General features: G+C 40.4%; 2 protein-coding genes across 2 annotated transcripts; both read left to right on the plus strand.

Annotated features, from left to right (window-relative positions):
- The first annotated feature begins 1,305 nt into the window (after positions 1-1,305).
- On the plus strand, positions 1,306-14,811 carry lpin1a (lipin 1a). The gene is made up of 23 exons (XM_070919622.1): positions 1,306-1,506; positions 1,819-1,914; positions 5,458-5,554; positions 5,640-5,874; positions 7,584-7,658; positions 7,901-7,993; positions 8,165-8,276; positions 8,725-8,962; positions 9,298-9,450; positions 9,568-9,661; positions 9,901-10,100; positions 10,249-10,342; positions 10,762-10,831; positions 11,761-11,847; positions 12,264-12,356; positions 12,463-12,518; positions 12,616-12,754; positions 13,187-13,335; positions 13,537-13,623; positions 13,890-14,042; positions 14,183-14,297; positions 14,428-14,531; positions 14,640-14,811. Exons 1-23 carry the CDS (start codon positions 1,315-1,317, stop codon positions 14,809-14,811), a joined length of 2,904 nt encoding a protein of 967 aa, XP_070775723.1. The 5' UTR covers positions 1,306-1,314.
- Positions 14,812-19,636: 4,825 nt separating this feature from the next.
- On the plus strand, positions 19,637-23,572 carry LOC139288923 (uncharacterized). The gene is made up of 7 exons (XM_070910388.1): positions 19,637-19,657; positions 21,150-21,272; positions 21,479-21,595; positions 21,895-21,951; positions 22,311-22,472; positions 22,774-22,887; positions 23,080-23,572. The coding sequence occupies exons 2-7, from the start codon at positions 21,150-21,152 to the stop codon at positions 23,125-23,127; spliced, it is 621 nt and encodes a 206-aa protein (XP_070766489.1). The 5' UTR covers positions 19,637-19,657; the 3' UTR covers positions 23,128-23,572.
- The last annotated feature ends 665 nt before the right edge of the window (positions 23,573-24,237 follow it).

The following is a 24,237-nucleotide window of genomic DNA, read 5'->3' on the forward strand; positions in this document are numbered from 1 at the left end:
TAAATTGTAGCGTGCTGTGTAGCCATAGCAGGCCGGTCAGAACTAGCCTGTGATGTACAACAGTAATGCTGGATCATTAGAGCAGAAGAGCCCCAATCTGTGATTCACAGTAATTAATTGGTGTTAACAAATCATGTTAACGTCATTAGAATGTTCTTACGTGGTCTGCTAAAATATTTAGCCATCTGTCCCCTACGCTGTAACAATGTGTGTGTGTGTGTGTGTGTGTGTGTGTGTGTGTGTGTGTGTGATGGGAGACAGAGAGGATGCCAGTAACTGAGTCAGCACAAACAGGTGGCAGGTGGAGATTTTAAGGGACAGTTTGTTACACAGACGACACGCTGATCTCACATATTGTGTGTGTGTGTGTGTGTATACGTCATTTTGCAGACTAAAGCTAAATAAAGTATTTTCCCTCCCTCTTCCCCAAATTTCCTCTTAACATTAACTAACATTATCTATTTCTCTAGAGTCATCCATCTTCCTCTGCTTTTGTTTGTTTCTTTTCTTTTCCTTCAGAATTTCACTCTTTTTCTCAGCCCCTCTCCTCTCCTCCTGTCTTCTTTTCTCCTCACTTTCCCTCTTATTATCTCAATCAATACTGTTGATTTCTCCTGGACGCTGAATATATTTTCTTACTCTTCTCTCTCTTCTCTGCGCCCCGAATCAACAACCACCCATCTCGCAGCCCAATGAATGCATTTCCCTGTCGGCGGCTCTCTCCAGGGCCATGTTTGGCATTCTAGACAGAGAGCATTAGAGGTTGTGGATCACAGAGACTGGCACAGCACCACATGATTACTCTTGTCCCCGATGGAGCATTGCATTACAGAGAGGAAAAGGCACTTTTGAGAGTGATTTTTGTTTTCAACAGACATTAAAAAGAAGAATGTTTTCACATCCATGCACCCACACACCAACATCAATCAATACCACACCATGAGACTAGAAAATAATGTGAAAACTGTCATTGTTTGGTTTCAGCAACCTGCCAAACATCTGCTAAGTTAGCTTGCGTGAGTGGGCAGTAATTGGACTGAGTGGATCAATAATGTGTTTTACTGTGGCAGGATGACAGGATGGCCTTGTGGTTACATATAACGTCTCATCTGTCAAGAGTTTGATCTCCAACAGCCAATAAGTCCATTAAAGGTCATTTGTCCTGCCAGTGTGTGATGCTCTGCATACGTTAAAGGCCTGAAATGTAAATAAAACCTCATTTAATGGACAAAAGAGACGCCTTTGTAGGAAAATAAATCAACCATAACTCTCCCCCTCCCTCTTTCCTTCCCTGTCTGTCTCCAGTTGCAGACCATGAACTATGTGGGTCAGTTGGCGGGCCAGGTGTTTGTGCAGGTCAAGGAGCTGTACAGGGGACTCAACCCTGCAACACTGTCCGGGTGTATAGATGTCATCGTGGTCCGGCAGCCTGATGGCTCCCTGCAGTGCTCCCCCTTCCACGTCCGGTTCGGCAAGATGGGCGTGCTGCGGTCCCGTGAGAAAGTGGTGAGATTATAGGGTGCTCCCTCCCTCATGCGTTCACTCTTTCTATCTCTTGTACTGTACTGTACTGCATGCAGTGTATTTTTGTGTAACAGGTTATTTGAGAGCTCAGAGGCTGTCGCTCACACTTGTATTCTGACAACAGCAGAAAAGCAAGTTCCTAAGAGATGATGACACAAGTTTTAATCAGAGGTGGAAGAACTACTAAGTAAAAGTTACTGAATATGTTGACACAAAATCCCAAATTGAAGGTTTGTTTGATTCCCGCTAATGAGGTTTAAAGCACGTTAAAGGACTCTTTATTCTGTCCTGCAGGTGGACATAGAGGTTAATGGAGAGCCAGTGAGTTTGCAAATGAAGCTGGGAGAAAATGGAGAGGCCTTCTTCGTCAAAGAGACTGAGAACACGCTGGTGAGTGATGATTGACAGAGTCATTACTCTGAGTCGGTAAACACACACAAATATAGGACGGAACATAACTTACTGACCTGAAGGTTGTACAGCCTGAACTAGAATACAGACAGTGCTTGGACTCATAGGGAACACATTCAATTCTTTCCCTCTCACATTGTGGTAGTTCTAACTGTGATTTCACCACTTACTGATGAATCTGCAAATACATGTTGTTTTGTCATTTTAACTATCAGGCTTAGATCTCTAGTTTTCCTGCCCAAACAAGCCTGGGGGAGGCAGACATGCCCCCCATCCTCTCGTGTAGTCTGAGATGCAACATGAGGCTGTCCTCTCAGAGTCCTGTCAGACAGCTGCTGGAGGAGGCTTCAAAATATTTCAAAGTTGAGATGAAATGAGAAATGACCCTTTAAACCCTTTTGACCCGCAGTCATATTGTGCAACAAAAAAAAATGTCTTTGTATTCTTACATCAAAATCCAATCATGTTTTCTTCCTGTAAAACAAAACATGACATGTGCTGAACCAACCAATTTCAACCAATAATATCATGACATCCACCTATCAAGCAATCTTCAACTTTTAGCAGCACAGAGCTAACACTCATTTGTTGGCTGGCAAGCAACAGCATGGTACGTCAGTTATGACACGCCCACTTTTCAACGAAATTCCTCTCCCGCCTGCCTATCCTGTTTCACTCAGAAATACGTCACGATGTTAGTGCCATTGCCATTTCATCTCCACTTTAATACTGAAAATCCTGTGTTCATCATACAGTCTGTCATCATACATACAGAACCAAAAAAATTAAGATTTCAGTGAGACCTGGGTATTAAGAGCATAGCTGTTCGCACATTTTTGTTTAATAACCTCGATAGAGTGGTTGTAAGCCAAGGATTATTTTTTACATTTGAAATATGGAAAGAAATGTGTCTAGAAATGAAAGGTTTTGATCTTTTTCAGCAGCAGCCTGGCTATAGAATGCAATGGCTTGCTTTGGTGTGAGGATGTTTTTACATTGTAAAGTTAGAGCATGAAATATGAACCAGCAAATCCAGTTTGGAAGCTTATCAAATGCTAAGACACCACACAGCTGTTTCTGCAGCTGGATTTTACAACCCTGGAAAGTTAGTCATGGCAGCACAACTATTTGACTTCATCTCGATGCCAGAAGGTGCACGCTTGTTTGCTGTTGTCCTCCGATAGTGACTCAGTAGCCACTGATGCTTGGTTATTTTTTTCTTTGAGGCTTCATTCTGGAGTCCTGAACAATGTGACAATGTCCCTGACAATGTGAACAGTATGTTGGTTGTGTATGGACAGATGAGATTAGGAAAAAGTACTTGACAAACATCATGTCAATGGATTATGTTGGTCTAATTCTGCTTTCATTACTTACTGTCTCTGTCAAAGATTGGGAACCTTTCTGTCAATCAATCAATACGTGCTCTTTAGATTATTGTAATGCCTCAGTCTTTAATGGATGTGAAAATAAAGACTAACGTTTTAATGCCATAGACTCTTTTTCAAATTCAAACAAACATTGAGCCTTATTTGCTAATTCTTTTCGACCATGTCTGTCACACTGTTTGGGCCTTATGTCAAGTCCTCTCCTTGACATACCTCTCTCCCTCTGCAGAGTGGAAAACCACCAGAGGGCTATTTATAGCTCCGCCAAATTCACCTTCACCTACAGTCTGTTGCACACAGACTGCACTCAGAAACTGGCTGTCACTGATCTGAGTACTGTCCAAACTGGCGGGAAGACAGTCAGATAGACATACAAATAGTGAAAGAGGAGCATGACAAACGAGACAGGCAGACAGCACATACAACACGTACTGTGCACAGTGTATCTTCCACACAGATAAACATGCACAAGATGAAACACTGTCAGATAATAAACATTATATGGTCTGTTTCAGTTTCAAATTACTCATCCTCCATTAGGGTTTTTCTTCTGTCTCTCAGTAACGGTCTACCTTATCATCTCAACGTTTTGAATGGAAAAAGATCAACAACATTTTAAAGAAACTATTTGGCACCGAGCCCAGTCTTCTGTGCTTCACCCACCCAACCCCCCTTTTAACTCTCTCCCTCTCTGCTCCTCAGGGTGTAAAGTTAAACTTGAGGATTTGCTGGGGCTTGTGTATTGGCAAAAATATCCTGCACATGAAACGTTAATCAAATGTTCCAGCAGAAATGAATCTAGGCTAGAACATGAGGAATTTCTTAATACCTACATGGTGTAATTTATCTTGATGTAGTTATGTTGACGTGCCTTACAGGTGAAAACATACAAATTAAGTGTAATTGTTTTCATAACCAACTTTTATTCAGTGTGACCGATCTCATGGATTTAAAATTCTGTGTGAAATGTAATCTCAGTCTCATGTCATCTAGTTTTTGCAGTGTAAAAACAAATTCTGTATCCTGTGGGGAAAGTGGGTTCGTCTCAAAGGATAGTCCACCTGAAATCAGGTCACATACTTCTTTGATGCAGGTAGATTCAGATTTGTGCAGAAAATCGTATACACAGAAACAACACGTCCAATTTTTAAAGAAATAGTTGAGAATGAAGCATCCAAAAACATTTAAAGGAATTAAAAGTGGTTTTGGGTTGGATGTTTCCAGCAAGGCTAGAGCTCTGAGCAGATGAACTGTGACCTGCCATAATGAACACCCTGAGCTCTGTCCCCCTTTCCTGTCCCATCAAAATGAATTGGACTGTGTTGTGACACGTGCACTGCAAGGCATGTGTCAGTCTGCACTGTCTGGATCATCTCTTCATCTCTCACACTGTCTCTGTCTATTTCTCTCTCTTGCATAGTCATTGCTGGGGGACTTCGACGAGCAAATCCTTGTGATTTTGCTAATCTGAGCTCAAACCCAAATTCCCTCCAGATTATGTAGACTCGCATGGGGGAAAATAAGCGTTTTGGTTTCATCAATCATGAACACTCAGTTTCTGCTCTCAGCGTTTTTGTGGAATAACAAAAATGCATACTATATTTGTTAGCAAAGCTAGCTGTAGGATCCAGGGATGGAAATCTCTGTTGGTTGGTCCACTATATCTCAACTATCTATATGTAATCTATTACATGGATTGCCATGAAATATGTTACACACATTTATGTTCCCCTCAGGATGAATTGTAATCACTTTGGTGATCCTCTGACTTTTCATCTAGCACCATCATCAGGTCAAATTTTAATTTTAATTTTAATGTGCTAATTAGCACATTTTAGCATGCTAACATGCTAAACTAAGATGGTAAACATGGTAGTCTTTGTATCTGCTAAACAAATGCATGTTTCCGTGCATTTAGCTCAACGTACCAATGTGCCTCAGAATTGCCAGCATGGCTGTAGACTCTTGCTGCTACCCCACTTTATCTTCACACTCACTTTCCCACGTGATTTCTCTCCAAATTTCAAATATTTTACATCAAATACTGTTCACCTCAGTTTGAGTAAGAAGTAAATGATGATTTTGGATCATATCGATGGCCTCATAGGATCATGTCATGTTCTTCTGTTGACAGGAAATAGTTCCGTCCTACCTTGCAACATCACCCATCATGTCAACCGGGGAGCAGTTAATGGAGGCCCAGCTGGGCAGGGGCAGTTCTCGTCACCATGGTAGGCCCTGTGGAAAAAACACATTTTGGAATTTGTGTGAACGTGTGTGTGCTTCATTTTCATGCTACTTTCTGTCATCACATAGACACCATGCCCTGCAGCTCACTTCCTGTCCAGACACTGGGACTGCAGCAGAGTGATGGCGGGATGACCAAGAAGAGGAGGAAGAGGAGGAGGAAGGCGCGGCCAGAGGCAGGAGGAGGAGGAGGAGGAGGAGGAGGAGGCAGGAGAGAGGAGAGTGGGGAAGAGTTCTCAGAGGACGAAGACATGTTTACTATTGACTTGAGCTCTGATGAGGAGAGAGAGGGTGACGGCAGCAGGTGTGTGTACATGGTAGATTGTTGTGTTTGTGTGTTTTAATTTGAACATTTTAGGCTTTCAGGAGTGACAGAAAAAGCAAAAAAACATTAGTATTTCCAGTATTTCTGAGCTTATGGGTTTTTGTTTCTGTCTGTTTTAATGAGCGTGTGTGTGTGTGAGAGAGAGAGAGAGAGAGAGAGAGAGAGGTTATTAAATACCAGTCAGTCTGTTCCATCGCTGTGGTAAACAACCGTCGTCAGCAGTCACAATGTTGTTTGTGAACAGATGAACTGTTAATAACTTCTCTAATTGTGTTTAAGCGGAGAGACTGTGTGTATGTGGTTATGTTTTGAATCAGTTTGAGTGTGTAAGTGGTTGTTCCAGCTGTCCAGAAACGGGCTTGTGCATTTGCACCACGTGAATTAGAAGAACAGGAATACAAATAAAAGCCCTATAAACTGAGGACATTGTGTTAATGCTCAAATTGGATTGTGTCCATTTATCTGTGTGTGTGGCTCTATGGATGGCAATGTCGCTTTTTTTTCCCTTTGGTCCAGGCTGAGATATTTCAACAGCTATTGGATGAATTGTCGTGAAATTTTGCACAAACATTAGGATGATTTGTAATCACTTTGGTGATCCCCCTTACTCATCATCTAGCGCCAACATCAGGTCCAATACTTACACTTATAAGCAAATATCAGTACCTGCAGAACTGATGACATTCCCGATAGCCTCAGCTGTACTTAGCATGCTAACATGCTGAGAAATGGTGAGCATGGTGAACATTATACCTGCTAAACATCAGCATGTTGTCATTGTGAGCAACTTGTCAAATTCAGAGAATGATTGCATAACAAAATGTGAGCTTACCATCTGTGTCCCGTAAAACCCCTGAAAAAAGTGTTACTCTGTAACGTTAAATATTTATGACTAAAAAGCAACAATCACAGTAAAATTAAGGGAAGTAATTATTTATTTATTAAGAGTTCAACACTCAGAAGCTCAGCCAACCTGCTTCATCAGGACTGTGTGGGTGGGTTTTATTCAGATTTGATTGACAATGACCAAACAATCCACCAACTGTCATCAGATTCTGATTCAAAGTAGGAAACCATTACTCATAGTAAGAAGCTGATATGTTTTCAGGGCCTTTAAACCAGTGTTACATGTTTTGTATGCTTTGGCACAGTTTGGGGAGATGAGAATTAATGTGTGAGTCTGCATGTGTGTGCATGTTTCTGTTTACGTACGTGTGTGAAGCCCTTTGAAAACCAGCTCTCTTTGTGGGACGCACTCCAAGGATTTGTCATGTTCCCACAGTGTTCTCTCTTTCTTTGAAATAATGGCTCTTAGTGCAGAGGTTTCAAGCTTTGGCAGGACAGGAAAATTCCTGAAACCCTTAAAGACATGAATGAATGTGTGTCTGCCTCTTGTCATGCTTCATACTGTACTTGATAAGCACATTTCAGGCTGGTTTGTGACGTGTGGTTACAGTCAAACAGTCTCATAAGTAGTTTTTCAAAGTAAGGATGAGATATTATTGGACTATAATTGGTGTTTCAAAGTGTTTTAGGACATTTTTATGAGCGCAAACAAATCACTTGTTTTACTTTATTTGAACTTTCGGGGACAGTGTGTATTTTAAGTATGGTGTGTGCACAGGATTCGAAATAATGTGCGCGTGTATATGACTGACATCTCCCTGCATGTGTGTGTTTATGATCAGACCCGTGTACGGTGATCAGGGGTCTACAGCCAACACGCGCACACACCCCAGCACTGATTGGATCCGTTCACAGAGGTATTATTTGGACACGAACCACACACACAGACACTTAATGATAAACTTATCCTTGTCTTATTTGACTGTCTAGTAAACTCTTCTATTCAGTTCTTCTTTTTTCTCTTCTTATTGTGCTAAGCATTTTGACAAAGTTTCTGTGTTCACGATTAGTAGATGATAATCATGATTCACTCTTTCCTGCTCCTTGTCTTCTTTTTCTGTTTTTGTCTGTCTTTCTGTGTCTTTTTGTCTTCCTGTAGTAATGTGATTAAGGAGACTCTCTCCATCCCTCCGCTCTGTGGCCTGTCCATCTCTTGTCCTCAGCAGACCTCTCACCTCTCTTCACCTGTTAGGTAACACCTTCGATTTTACCCTCTTTGAATGCTGGAAATGAAATAATGCACCAATGAAGGAAACAGATTATTCAAATTATTCAAATATTTTTATTAGCATTTCTGCTTTATTTTATACTAGTGACGTATACTTTTGAAGTTTACATCAAGTGTCCGTCACTTTCCCTGCAGCCCCGATGATTCACGGTCATCAACGCCAAAGAGCGACTCAGAGCTAACCAATCAGAACAAAGACAACCCGGAGATGCTGTGGACATGGGGGGAGCTGCCACAGGCTGCCCAGGTATCTACACACACGCACACTGCAGAAAATATCTCAACTCTTGCTTTCATATATTATTAAGATTTCAAAACTTTATTTTTGTTGTATTGGCTCTACATATTAGTATTGTAAATTTCGCTGCTATTACACGTATCCACTCTGCTGTCTGTACGTTGAATAGGAAGCTACTGCAAGAGTAAGTGGCCTGTTAGCTTAGCTTAGCATGAAGACCAACTAGCGGAGACTCCAGGAAGGTACTGTTCCTGACCTGGAAATAGGAAATAGTCTGTAAGACTAACTGTAAACCGTTCACCATACAGACCTGAGAGTGGTATCATTCTTCTCATCTCAAGAAAGTGAATAAGCATATTTCCCACAATGGAGAAAGAAATGGAAATAAGGAAAGTAAGGGTAGAAAAAAAAAGAAATATTGTGTGAAAGGTTTGATCTCTGTCTCTCTCGCTCACAGCCGTCCTTCCTGACGTCCCACCAGAAGCAAAATCCTGCCTCAACTGTCTCCATCCCTGTGTCTGCTAGCACTCACTTCAGAGCCATCAGTGACACTGGACCCCCCTCCCTCGCTCTTTATGCTCCCCAGCCAGGGGGGACCCCTGCTCACAGTGGGGACAAAGACACTGAAGAAAGCAAAAATGGAGCCAGGGTCGGACTAACCACTAACACTCTGGACAGGGCTGGAGGAGAGCAAGGTAGTTATATGGAGGACACTATTGCTTTTAATGTGCAAAGTATTCTCTACAAGTGTCTGTGTCTCTGTAAATTTCTCTCTTTCAGACTTGCAGCACTGGCCCTTTAGTGACCTCCAGTGGTGATGTTTTGGAGGTCCTATGTTTTGCAAATTTGACTTCTGAAATGAGACATGTTTACTTTTCCATGGATGGACCATAAATCAACAGGACAGCCTGATTCAAGTCGTAATCATAGTGATTGTTGAATTGCAGAATGAATGCTAACTTTATGTATCAGTATATCCTACTGACCCATGAGTTTGTTTTTATGCACCAATGTGTTTTTTTTCCCTTAGGGAGAGAAGTGGAAAGTGTCGGGCTGTCGTGCGCAGAGATGGAGGGTTTAACAGCCTGCTCATCGTCTCCCAGGATCCTCCCTGATCACCTTGACGAAGGCGGGAATAGGGGAAGTCCCATCAGAAGAACTGATTCACCATCCAAGAAGAAAGGTATCAGTGCTCTATCTCAAACAATACAAGGGATTTTCTTGATCTCAAAGTGTCGATATGCTTCATTGTCATCTTTTAGTTCTGCTACTGACGATGTGTGATATTGTCTCATATTAGAAAAGAGAAGCCAACACCTGGGTGCCGATGGCATATACCTGGACGACATTACAGAGCTGGAGCCTGAAGTAGCTGCTCTCTACTTCCCTAAAAGGTTCAGTAACAGACATATATATGTACTGAACATGTTTGAGCATGCGTACATGAGTGCAATCATACCCCACCCCAAATACACACTGCCTTATTGTAAATAATGGCAGTAATTACTTATTACAGTTGAATAATTGTAATAGCTGTAGTTGGCTGAAACTGACCTACACCATCCCAGCAATATTTTTCAGTGATGTACATCTTTAAGAGTGTGTGTGTGTGTGTGTTTCTCTCTCTCCTCAGTGATGGAGGCAGTAACTCAATGAGGGGGGACTCAGAGATGATGATGATGGGAGTGCGGAGCACTAATCAGTCCCCACAGTCAGTGAGCAGCAGTGGGATGGACAGCGGCGTAGACAGTTTGTCCGACCAAATGGGGGACCTGCCTCATGTTGCCATCTCTTTGTGCGGAGGGCTCACTGACAACCGGGAGATCACAAGAGGTAGGATCAGGAATTTGCACGGAGGCAATGACAGAAGGAAAATTAGCTTACAGTGCTGTTAAATTTTAACTTTGTAAAACATCTGTCTGTCAATCTGTGTGTGTGTGTGTGTGTGTGTGTGTGTGTGTGTGTGTGTTTCATGCCACAGAGCAGTTCCAGGAGAGGGCAATTTCCTACCAGCAGTTCTCTGAAAACCCTTCTATCATCGAAGACCCTAACCTGGTGGTGAAGATAGGAAACAAGTATGTACTACTATACTACATTCAATACAGTGAATATAGTATAGTGTGACATTTAGAGTGCAGAAACTATGACAACCATCTGTTATTTGTCTGTTTTAATAGTCTACACACATTAAGACACATACATACTTCTATTTTGGGGTTAATGGCTATTAAACATTGTAGCAAACCTTCTCCAGGACCAAGGTATAATGTGAAAGGCATATTTACATCTCTGGTGAATCCTGCAATAATGGAGCAACATTTTTGGAATCAAGCTTATTTTCTTTCTTGCCTAAAGTTAGATGAGAAGATCGAGAAGCGAAAGAGCCACAGCATTCGTAATTCCTCCTTTAGAGTCAAATATGTCAGCTGTCTTTTGCGGATAGAGGTCGGAGGTGTAAAGAAATGCTTATAGCGCTCTCTGTCCTCTGTTGTAGGTACTACAACTGGAACACAGCAGCTCCTGTCATGTTGGCCATGCAGGTCTATCAGAAACCACTGCCGCAGGTAAGACCACCACAGTGATACACAAATATATACTCTCTTGGCACAAATGTCCAAATGGACACAAGGAGAAGTTTGGGGGCCAAAGGTCATAAAACATGTTTTTTGGCCACAATTCAAGAACTGATGACCATGTTTCAAAAGTTGGTCAGAAACTGAATGGGCGACACTTTTGACTTTTCTGACCATAATTTAAGAATGAAGTGGGTGATTCCATTAATTCTAGTTTTTGTTTTATTTCATTTATGGTCTGGAACATGGTCTCCAGCCCCAGTTTTTTTCCATTCTGTGAGCTTAAAATGAATCACTTGAGACTACAACGTAGCCTACCTGTCCTTCAGGGTAATGTTATACAGCATAGAATGAGCGGTTAAAATCAAAATAACTATATAATGTTTTTAAATTATGTTAATTTGGTTATCTTATCATTATATTTGTCAGGTGGTGTTTGGTGTCTTTTAGTGTTCTGCAACCCCCTGCGTCACTTTCTCCTGTGCACCCCCAGCATTTTTCAGCAATTCCCCTTAATCTTATGTTTCACTTTGGTTCAGTGTTGCCATTTGCGAGTGTACTCACATTATTTCAAGAAAATTCAACCAAATGCTCCCAGATAATGTGTGTTCACTCTCATAATCAATATTCAACCCTTTCAGCTATTGGTGTACACTACATGTGATATTTTTATTATAACCAAGGTGGACAAAGCTGACAGCGTTGTTATGGATACTGGATCTGATATGGCAGTAAAAAAATTGGCTGTTTATGAACACACATGAAGAAGCTGCCAGTCTTATACCACAGTGAAATATGGCTTTAAATCTGTTTTCCTAACTCTTTAATAATGTCATGTCTTTATCCCCCTTCTTATTTTTTTCCGTTTATTTACATATTTTATTTCTCCCACCATCCATCCGATGTTTATGTGTGCTAAGTGTTGGTGTTTGAGTTATGTGTTTTCTGCTTTTGGCCTCTTCTCATACTGCCTACCTGGTCTCTTTGGCTCCAGCCCTGCCCAGCCTGTATGATATTTTCTTGCTTTGCTTGGGTGTTGGTCAGGGCATGCCTTTGTCTGTCTCTTTGGTATTTTGGTCATCATTTCCCACCATTGTCAAACTGTCTGTCTGTCTTGCATGTCTCTCTCTTTCTTCTTGTGGTGTATCATTTTTTCCCATGCATTTTCCCACTGTTATCCAGTCCAGTCTTCAGATGTCTCTTCCTTCCAGGTTTTGCTTTGCATCCTTTGCTCTTTTGTTTGTGTGCCATTGAAGTTTCACCTGTAACTGCCTTTATTTTGGTATTTGTTATGTTTTACTTTTATGTTTACATTTTTTTTGCTTTCTGTTCATTTATTTATGGGTTGACATGTGTTTTCTGCTTTACTTTGTTTTGAGTTTTTTCAGTCAGTTTTGAGTTGTATGTGCACGGTTGTCTCCAGGCCTCAGTGGAGAACATCATGAAGGAGAAGATGCCAAAGAAAGGAGGACGCTGGTGGTTCTCATGGAGGAGCAGGAACAGCGACTCCAAATCAGTAAGTACACACATTATTGGTGAGATTTGTTTTATATAATCTGCCACAGTAATGGGGGGGTCAGTTGATTAAGCCAGTTGTGACCTTTAACCTTTGTGCACTTCAGGAATCAGTGACAGATGCAGGAGGAGACCAAGCAGAGACGTCACTCGCTATGAGCAGGTGACTTAAATCACCATATTTCTCCCACAAACACATTCATTCTCATTGGTTTTCATAGTTTCATCTTATACTAAATTGGTTGGGTTTGATTTTTCAGGATGAAGGATGAGTCATCTTCTAGTGATGAAGACCACAGATCGTCCAATCAGGCGTCAGGATCATGCCAGTCAGAGCTCCTTATGAGTTCTGGCAGCGTCTGTTATAAAAAGACTCTTCGGCTCACCTCAGAGCAACTGGTATGTATCCCTACGGTTGGCTTTATTGGGCTTAATGGGGATAAAAACATGCCAACAAGGCAGTTTATGGCAGCGTTGGAGCTCTGTAGAGACTTGACACATACATATCACACACATGGTTCACTATGATAAAGCAAGAATGTGGAAGTTGTAGCTCTGCTTATATAATAAACATGGATACCTTGTCTTCCCTTGGACCAGTCTCACATTATAAATCTCAAAATGGCCACCAAGAGTGGAAACATGTAGATTAAATTCTCTATCACTGCAAAAACACTGGAATGAAAGATAGTTGGCAACATTTAGTGTATCTTTTAATGATGGGTGTTTTGACAGTGACAGCCCCTCCCTGTGTGATGTTAGCATCCTTAGCATAACCTTCCTTCTTTCAATCTCTGCATGCACTCTGTGTGTATGTGTGTGTGTTTACAGGCCAGCCTGCAGCTGAAGGAGGGTCCTAATGATGTGGTGTTCAGCGTGACCACTCAGTATCAGGGCACCTGTCGCTGCCACGGCACAATCTATCTTTGGAGCTGGGATGACAAGATAGTCATCTCTGATATAGATGGAACCATCACCAGGTGAGGGAAAGCAAGATAGTCTCACTGTTATCCAATTTGTGAAATTCAACAGAATACAACAGAAGGCAGTTCAGTTTCTGCTTTTCACCAGTAGATGGCAGGCTTTATGCAGATTTGGTGTTGGGGGTTTGTCTCTATTTACAGTACTGAAGTGCACCAGTATTGATTGTTTGATGTTGCCTCTCTTGTGTTGCGTTGTAGGTCAGACACCCTGGGTCACATCCTCCCCACACTGGGTAAAGACTGGACTCACCAGGGTATCGCACGGCTCTACCACAAAGTCAGCCAGTGAGTGCCACCATATAATCTGCACACATGTACAGAGTGCAGTTGTAAAGATTGGCTTTTATAATTACATATTACATACATAACTTATTCGGTTCATTGTTTTACTTACCTTTAACTGAAATATGTTTAATAGCTGGTCTTCATTATATCGATTTCTTATTTAAACTGTAGTGCAGAACTAAGTAGAAGCTCTCTCACAGTCTCTCTCTCTCTCTCTCTCTCTCTCTCTCTCTGTCTCTGTCTATGTCTCTCTCTCTCTGTCACAGGAATGGATATAAATTCATGTACTGCTCGGCGAGGGCAATTGGCATGGCTGATATGACGCGAGGCTACCTGCACTGGGTCAATGAGAGGGGAACCATGCTGCCAATGGGCCCCGTGCTGCTCAGCCCCAGCAGTCTTTTTTCTGCTTTGCACAGGTCAGACACACAGCACATGTACAAAAAGGCTACGTTGGAGTTAACAGAATTAATTTGGCCTTTAAACCAGAAAAACAAAACTGAAAATATTCAACAGCAGTGAATAATATTTACTTCATGTTTGATGTCATGTCGTGTAGAGAGGTGATTGAGAAGAAACCAGAGAAGTTTAAGATCGAGTGTCTCACAGACATAAAGCACCTTTTCTACCCGAACACTGAACCTTTCTACGCTGCTTTTGGCAACAGAGCAACGGTGAGGCTACTTCACATGAACAGACACAAGCACGTACTTTCTCTGTAACAATATTTCAGCCTTGTCACAATTGTATAGTGTTGGTACCTCTTGCTTTTGGTGGTGATTGTTTGTGTGTGTGTGATTTCAGGATGTGTATTCCTATAAGGAGGTGGGTGTTCCTCTGAACAGGATTTTCACTGTCAATCCCAAGGGAGAGCTGGTTCAGGAGCACGCCAAAACCAATATCTCCTCGTAAGCTATATTCTCTGTTTCACTCTGGACACGTACTCAATGTTTGACTGTCTGAACTGTGGTTTTGCACAGTTAAAATCTATAAACGTCTGCGTGTCATTTTCTCAGCTTTGGGCGTCTGTGCGAGATGGTCGACCATGTCTTCCCGGTCCTGGTTAGAAATGAGGGAGTAGACTTCCCCCGCTCTGACACCTTTGGCCAGTGCAACTACTGGAGCGAACAACTTCCTGACGGCACCAACCAGGAAGAAGAAGACCCACAGCCACTTGAGACAAGCTGAGGAAACCCCATCAAATCCAGCACTGAGGGCGCTGCATTCCAGCTTCTCTCCACTTCACAGTCCGGCTGTCAGTGGTTTTGTGATTCATTGTGAAGCCGGCATCCCAGATTATGAGTGAAGATGCTGATTACTTTAGAATCAAAAACTTATCCAAGAACAGCGTGTCTTTTCCTGATGCGATACCTGATACATGAATGGCTCAAAGAAGTTACTTAAGATAAGTAACTGCAACTACTGATTCAAAGTAGATGAATGTGTTTTCAATATCCCACATAAACAGAACACAAGCAGACATAGGAGTCCATTACAAATAAGACTGCTGAGTCTGGAAAAATACGTTTTTTTAAAGAGAAAGGGGGGGGGGGGGTCCCTGAAGAATTTCAAAAGCTGCTTGGGAGTGACGCTAACTGATGCTTCTGTCTGAGGAGTGCTCCCCACTGGGTCAAAGACTCACATATATCACACATTTGCAAGTGCACTGACTCACACAAACACACACAAATAAAACTTGCAAAGGCATTCCACAGACAATGCACAACACTGGACAACATAAGTATAATATCTATCACAGCATTTCTAGCTCCCTAAGAGATTCCTTTAACTGGTTACCATTCTCACCTTCATCCCACACCGGTGGATAGAAAAGATCTGTATCGGTTTATCCCTATTCGTATCACCTGATATTACTTTTCAGAATTCTATGCAAAAAAAAAAGAATTCTAGTCTATCTTAAAATAATCAACTGTCCTGTTGACCTAAGCATTGAGTGAAGTCCACTAACACATAAGGAGTTAGCATGTAAATTGAATAAGAAATGATTTAGCAAAAATACTGCTGCAACCCGCAGAGATTCGAAGCAAACTGCTCTTCCAGATTGTCTACACAACTGGCTTCCACAATCGACAATAAAATATAAATTACATATACAATTCAGCTTTTCAAATCTCAAATCAACTTGTTGGTGCATCAGTAAGTTTTTTATCTTGTTTAGGAAAGAATACTTTTTTACCCATCACATGCCATATATTCACCAAATAGTAAGAAGAGACTCAGAATCTTGGTCAAAGTTTTACCTGGTCCAGGTATGTGGCTGTAGTCATCTTTTCTGACCTTAAGTGCAGTAAATACAGCACAGCACTATGCGCCAGAAACACCACATTACATTACATTACATTACAGTAAAACCATCCAGAACATGCAAAAATAGCACAGACGGTGTATCCAGTCATCTTCCGTGCCAAACTCCTTTGCAGGTCCAGCTAAACGTGTGTGGTCTTCTGACCGTCCTACTGTGAAAGATGTGGCTCTGGTACATTTTCTAACCAGTGTTCAGTGACAATACTCAAGATAAATGCAGGACAATGCAAATAACGCCTGTCTGTGTTCTTTCTGTCTGTTTTTATACGTGCAAATATATAAACTCTGGTGATAAGCTAGAATGTAGTATATAAATCACTCAGAGTGTATGTTATTCTAATGACTAATGCTCATCAATGCAATTACTGTATTAGCCCATACGAGTCTGGTCACATATTTTCAGTTTTGTAATGTTGTTACTGCACAGATCAGTATACAACACATCTATGTCTTTGTCTGTGTACATATTTTTTTCATTTGTTATTATATGTTTGTTTTCTTCTGTTGATCAAATAACATCTACTGTACTGTGAGATGGAAGCCTGTCTGTTTATTTTTACCACATGTATAACTTAAAATGGGGGAAACCACTGTAAATAATGAGTAACATTCATTTTTGTGACCATATGAAGTGAATTTTCTTTTTTTTAAGAAAACTCTGCGAATCTTTTGAGAATTGAGGAATTGTCTAAAATACTGGTGCTCATTCAAATGCACTTGCATCCGTTTTATGCATTACTATAAATGTCTTTTTAAACCAGTTGCCTCCTGTTGCACTGAGAGGTGGCAGCTTCACCATGTGACCACTAGAGCAATAGATCGCCATGCAGGATTTAAGGAAAGCCAACAGATGGATTCATTGCCTCTTTCCTGATGTTAATCCTACGTCGTTTTGTTTCATTTGGTGCCTCTGGTGTATCATGGGCATCAAGATGGCTACATGAAGTGCAAACTGCAGTATGTTGTTTGAAAAGACTTCATGCAACTTAAAGAAAAGTACCATCAACCTACATAAAACCTCCTCTGTTCATGCTAAATTAAACGTGGATAGTTGAAAGCAGCTTTGAACGCCTGACAGCTCCTGATTTTAAATCATCTGAAGAAAAAATGTAATTCTCAAAGTAATTCACACGATTTTAGTCAGAATTTAATAAGGATATTTGTACTGATATTAATGTGTCCTGTATTGAAAACAAAAGTGACATCAAAATGATAGAATACTGTGAACAAGCCCTCTGATTGACTGTGGCTGAGTCTGTTATACTGTTATATACTCTTTGTGGATAGGATAGATATGTCTGATGCTGTGCTGTGATTGACTTTGCCTAAAAGAAAACTAGGAACCAGGAATTAACCTTCAATCAGATCTAAAAGTTTTTATGTTCATATGCCTTTTTGGAGTCCAGCGTAATCTGAAAAGAAGCGAAGGACGCATGCCGTTGTGATGTTAAGATGCATATTTACATGGATGTAATGATCACTGTCTTGTCACCTGATCTTTGTAGGGAAGTATGTTGCTTTAGTATTGTTATTAGTGTGTGAAACATGCGCAGACATGTTGTAATTATTCAGGCCAAAAGCACACTCTGATCTGTGTGAGGTCAGTGTCGCTTCATTTTAAAAATTGAAAGATCCGTCTGCCTTGTAAACTTGTAATTTTAGTGTAAAGATCTCCAAGATTTTTTTATGAAATATGGAAGTCAAAAGTAAGAGAATATGATTTTTCTTTTAAATGAACACAATGCTCTTCCCAAATGTTTAGAGTATATCATCTTTTTTGATGATAATCACCTAATTCTTTCTGTGAAAGATCTATTAAAACTCTTGACCAGCTGTCCAGTTCGTCTCTGTGTTGGCATGGATGTTGATCCAGTTTGCTGTCCCCTGTAAAGATGATGTTTCTGGGCACTCAGCAGCAGCCTACCGAGCAGTGTGCAGTGTAAGCTATTTGTTAACAACGTAGTTTGAATAAATCTGTACAATGGACACATTTTTTCAATAAACTCAAAGGTGATTGCTACTTTCTGGCAATGTGATGCGTGTTTCTTGTTGTGTGTTTAAAGTTTTATTTAACTCTCTGAGGTCTACGTAAGGTTGTGATGTTGAGAATGATAACAGAGGTCACGTTTCTGCTGCAGCGAAATAGTACATTCACTTAAGTACTGTACTTAAATTTGAGGTACTTGTACTTTGTATTTTAAGCTACGTTATACTTCTACTGCACCAGATTTCAGAGGGAAATATTGTGCTTTAACATTAAAGTACCAATTACATGTTACAGTAATGCATTCATAGAAATGATCCAATAATATAACACTGCATAATGAGTATTTTTACTTTTGATACTTTAAGTTAATTTAGTTGCGAATGCTTTTGTACTTTTACTAATATATAATTTTGAATGCAGGACTTTTACTTGTAATTGAGTCTTTTTACACTGTGGTATTGCTACTTAAGTACTTTAGTAGAAGATCTGAATACTTCTTCCCCCGCTGGAGGGAAAGGGGGAGACGAGGGTGTAAATGGCATGAGGGAGGAAAGGAAACACTTAATCTTTCTTTTATTGTCTTGTTAAAAAAATAGCAGCTGTTTCAGCACTCTTTTTAATTAAGGCCAACCCCTTTCCTTCTATCTCTGCTTTCTCCCCTCGCCACCTTATCCTACGCTCTTTTTCTCCCCTCACACTTTTTCTAATCTCATTTCTGTTTCATCGATGGAGCAACACAAACGCACACAGCAGTGTCAGTTTGGGAAAAACAGGAAACCATGTCTCTCTTTCCTGTCCTCTCTCTCAAACTGTTTCATCACATTACTTCTACTTCTCCATTTCAGCTCTGCCCCCCTTGTAACCCCAGGGTTATGGGGCTATCTCACACACACACACACACACACATGCACAGCTCATCCCTCCTCCTCCCCTCCCCTGTGTTTTTGCTGGAGTGAAGGAAAGTTTGACTCTCTTTTAGGAGTCGACCATTTCGGCCTGTTAAAGCTAACATTGCTCATGTTGTTCGTTCTCTCTTTCAATAAAAGATGATTGTGGCCCAAATTCATCTCTTTCGTGTCTCGTCCTAATGACACAAACTCACACCAGGTCTAGTCAAGCAATAATTAACACAATAATTAACGATGCTTCTTGTGATGCCTATTCTACATAATGTAACACTGGGTACTATTAATGGTTAACAAGTTACATATTCCGTTCAACTAATTTTATGTTGGGGCGTAAAAGTAAAGAGACAACGTCAGTCGCTTCAGGAAATGCCCCAGAATGACATATGTTTACTTTTAAGTGGCAAAGACCTCTATCACTATTCACTTAATACTGATCTGCCTTTGAACTATAATTAGCTTAGAAAAAGTGACTGCATAGCCATCGACTTCCAATTTTTGAACGGAAGCGAAACGAATCAGCAAAGTGATTGTAGTTGTAGTGTTTTCTAATCAGACACTCCCTGGAGGTGGATATTACCAAACAACACGTGTTGGGATTTAACTGGGAGAACTTGTTGAATACGTCCATCACAATGAATAACAGCAAAGCAAAAGAAGAAATAAAATAAATAAAGTAAATAAAGAGTTGTGGTTGTGTTCAAAACGAACCGATCGTTCACGCATCCCCCATCACGCGGCTCCAGATGTGGACGTGACGCGAGTTGTTAGAAGAGCTGGACGCTGGACTACAGCACCGACCACAAGGCTGCACAAGGTCTGCCTCCCCTTCTGTTTTCTAACATCTCTTTTGTTTGTAACATGTTTGTTTGGGATTTGACACTAAAGCAGCACTCGTGTCCACGTTACATCAGCATGTAATCAGTAGACGGTCATCGTATTAGTTTACCTCGCACCCAAACTGTTTGAAATCTCTGCAAGCGGAGTGGAGAGGGAAAAAAATGACTTATTCGAGTTAAATGTGTCGTATTTCTTCATTACGTGAGTATCAGTTTTGCTTGATGTCAACATCAGGATCTGTCCGACGTGTTGGAGATATTTACCATACAAATAGACGCATTAGTCTCAAAGTTTTTCTGCTTCTGCGTCTGTATCTATATCTGAAACTCCGTGGGTTTTCACTTCAAGAGTATTTTTGACAATCTTAAACTATGTTCCTGGGGTATTTTGTCCGTGTTCTATGACAGATATGTGTCTATTGCTGCACTGGACAGTTCAATTTGAACATTGTTATTTTAAAGTGATTTTAATGTTAAAAATTACGAATATTTGCTTTGCATTCAAGGACAACATATCCCATGAGCCTCAGCCATTGGCCTGCTGTCAGAGCGTCATGGGAGCAGGAGTTGTTGACCGCTTTTTAAATTGATAACATGTGTGAGTACTTGTGTGATGTTGACACTGCAGTGTATGTAATGCATTGCACAAAAAAGTAAAAAAAAGAAAAGCAAGAAAGTCAATGCAATGACGTAGTGCACACTGCCTGCTTTTGACTCTTTTGTGGAATTTCTGTTTAAGTACAAAGTAATAAAAACTAATCTCCAACTAAACAGGCAAATTTAAAAGAATACAAATTTGAATAAAACTAAATAAAATAGATAAATAAGAATAAAATGTGTGAATTTGTCAAGGAACATGCTTTTCAGTTCTGCGCATCAATTCCTGGAAATGACTTTTCAGATGCACATTTTTGTATTTCCTGCACTTTCATTTACATTTTAGGCTTCATGTGTCAACGCCCACACATTACAAAATACATCATGTGAGACAACCGAAATGTAATCACTGCACAAAAAATGTTTTTCATTGCCAGGGAGGAAGTACATCTGCATCAGAAAGCATTTTTTTAAAGCATGGAGTCAGTGTACAGTGTTTTTAATGTACCCAATCACAGTCCAATGTCCCAGAAACAGGCAGACTACAAATGCTAAGACAGCAAACTCAATTAAAAACAAATGTAATACAGCAAACGTGATTTATAAATGTTCTTTAATTTTACCAAAAAGAGCCACAAAACATCTTGTCATGTAGGACAAAATATTGTTCATCACAGCCTAAATCTAAATCTGCTGAAACTGAAGATAGCTTTGGTGATAAATGAGTTTCACTTTTACTTCTCAAATAATGTGACAAGATTCGATTGGCAGAATCAGAATGTCCTTTAGTGTAACAGGGATGCAGCACATACAAGTGAATGCCCATATAAATATTTTCAATCTGTTTCTGTCCTGTGTCTGTTTGTCTATAAGATGTCTGTTCAGATCTACTCTGCGAGTGGACCAGGTGGGAATAATGCAAGTCTTCAAGGCTCCACAGTGGGGGGCAGCAAACCTTTACACCGCTTCATTAAGGGGCAACCAAAGATTATTGGCGTGAGACACACACACACACACACACACACACTCTCAATTACTGTTCATCAAATACTTATTGATTATGATAAATCACAGTATTTTCCAAGGACACACATTTGAGACCCACTTTGAGTGACAACTAATGCCCCTATTGTTGACAGAAAATGAAAATAAAACAGGTATGAGGAGGTCAAGCTTGAAGTTGTTTTTTGATTTTCTCCTAGATCATTGTGCTGGTGTTGGGCTCGTCTTTCTTCATCGTTTCCATCGCAATCACATCACACCCCTCTGTTAATCACATGTGGACAGTCATCCCGCCTGGCTTCGTGCTGGGAACACTGGTAGGAAGCACGACAAGAGACTTATTCATCAGTGGATCATAGTGGTTTATGATTCAGAATTTTACTATTTATTTTCTAAACAGCCAAATGACAAAACCAAGAAACCACCAATAATCAAAATGTATACAGGATTTGATTGACGGCTGATAGCAATATAAACTCACTTCAGCAGTTAAGCACCAACAACAGGCTGTTTCTGCTGTCCAGTTTATTACTTGCAATGTAATTTAGTACTGTGGTATCCCAAAACATGCGAGGGACACATAATGAAACAGCTGTTTTTCCTCCCCCTCTCATAGTTCATCATATGTGGGATTCTATACATTGTGACAGCGCACCACCCGACCAAGAAAACAGTAAGCTCTATTGTCATATTTTGACGCAATACTGGCACGTTTTCTATCTACTTAGAGAACTTCAGATAAAACACTTTATGAAAGACCCCCCCAGACATGTTTTAAGACATACAAAATACAAATAATGCTGGGAATAATAGTTTGTGTCTGATATGGTTTTTCCACTAAAAGTTGAATTACATAGTTAAAAGTTACTAGAAAATTACATCTAGTAGGGTGTTAATCATTAAACACAATTGAAGTAATTGATTCATGGCCACTTTCAGGGCTCTCCATGTTGTCCATATACTGTATGAACCATTACCAACCTTTGTAAGTTTCATCTCTCTTCATCTCTCTCTGTTGGTGTCTACATGTAGGTATCCACATCACTGGCTCTGAGTATTGTGACCATACTGGGGTCCTGTTGGACTTTGATGCACGTCATACCCGACTTAATACATGCCTTCTCCTACGGACGCTACTCGGAGTTTCGTGAAGACACAGAGAATGATGAAGCAGTATGGGCATCACATCTTGAGGTGATTATTATTTGTTGTTTTTGTTGGTGGTGTTGGCCATTTTAATATTGAATCTAAATCTAAAGCTTTTAAGTTTCTTTGTTGAATTGAGGCTTCATTATATGATATTGAAGAAGAAGCAGAGTGAAAAGTTATAATAATGAACACTTTGGGCCACCATACAGTATGGCCAATAAACTACAATCATCTAAAGGTGTAATACATTTCAGTTTGGTCCACAGCTGATAGTATGTGTAGACAAAAGTGTGTTTTTGTGTTTGTCATGTGTTTTTGAGATGAGTGTTTATGTGTGTTTGGGCAGGCCATGACAGTGACTTTGGAAGTGGTCTTCATATTCTACAGTTTTGTTGGTGCAATTATTTTCATTGTAATGTCAACTCTGGCCGGGATTGCAGTGCGTTCCACCAAGAGCCAGGTAAAAAGACACAAAAACCACCTCCACTCACATTACAGAGCCACATTACAGACTGCGCTGCGAACTCTGAGTCCCACTTGCCGACAGAATGTCTCATATTATTTGCTAAGCTTAAACAAAGTGGCAACATGACTACGGACCAGATAAGTTAAGCATTAGACTGCTCTTCTTTGTCTTCTCTTCTCTCTTCAGGCCATTATAGTGATGTCTTCTACACCGACTGAAACACCAGCTGAATGACGAGCACAAGAGGAAGGTCTGAAGTGCGATAAATTGAGCAGAGAGAAGAAATACGAAGTGTACAAAAACAGCAAAGTATCTCTCTTTGTGGTCACAGCAGGATTCATGATTCTTACAGCATTAACCACTTCTCACTAGCATGCTGTGGCCATTGTATACAATGCAATACAGCTAATATGTTTGTGTGATATGTATTGCCTTCTGTGTTTCTGTGATCTGTTACTGCTTTCACCACCATGTGAGCAACATGTTTCCCTCTTTTGAATATTTGCCACCAGACTCAACAGGGTGATGGCATTGAACTTTCCCCACTGCGTATGCAATTAACTGCTATTTACCCTGCAATCTGGTGCTGGCTGACCCGTCTCCACATTATGTTTGCGCTACTACACCACAGGTCCAAACCTGTGTGGGCTATTTAACTTCTCAAAAAAGAAAATCAAGTCTAGGGCAGGCTTAAACTGAGATAAGCATGCTGATGCACTGGTTACAGTAAATAGGTACCACTTCCCTATGGAAAGCGTTTATAAGTTGGAACCAATTACTTTATCAATGGTTTATAGATAATTTACTGATGCTTGATAGATCAGTTATCTGCCACTAATAAGAAAAACTTTTGGGTTGAGGGGTTTTTATCCTCAGCCAGCGTGACATTATTTGCTTAGCTTGGTTCCAGACCTCTAAATCATTGCCCACATATTCAATTTCATTCAGCAATTCAAATAGTGTATTCAAAACATGGCAGTTCAGTCTGATCAGGCTACTGTTTGACCACTACTATAATTAACCATTAATAACGTATTAACACTCATAATTCCAGAAAATTACAAAATTACAAACTCATGCTTATGGCAAAGAAAGTGAGAAACCTTGATTCTTTATAAATGCTTACTCATTTTTAGAACTGCAGACATGACGACTTATTAGAGAGTATTGATGATGATAATGATTCATATCTAGAACTGCATTATTATCAAATATGTTGTTTTTTATTCAAACAACAGAGGGGAAACATCTGAAAATGTAATTTCAACAACTCCAACCATAAACATGTCACCTCTGGTGAACTGTTCTTTATTTATTTTACTATCTGAAGTGTTATACACAGAA

This window comes from Enoplosus armatus, chromosome 1, assembly GCF_043641665.1.
Source record: "Enoplosus armatus isolate fEnoArm2 chromosome 1, fEnoArm2.hap1, whole genome shotgun sequence".
Taxonomy (NCBI): Eukaryota; Metazoa; Chordata; class Actinopteri; order Centrarchiformes; family Enoplosidae; genus Enoplosus; species Enoplosus armatus.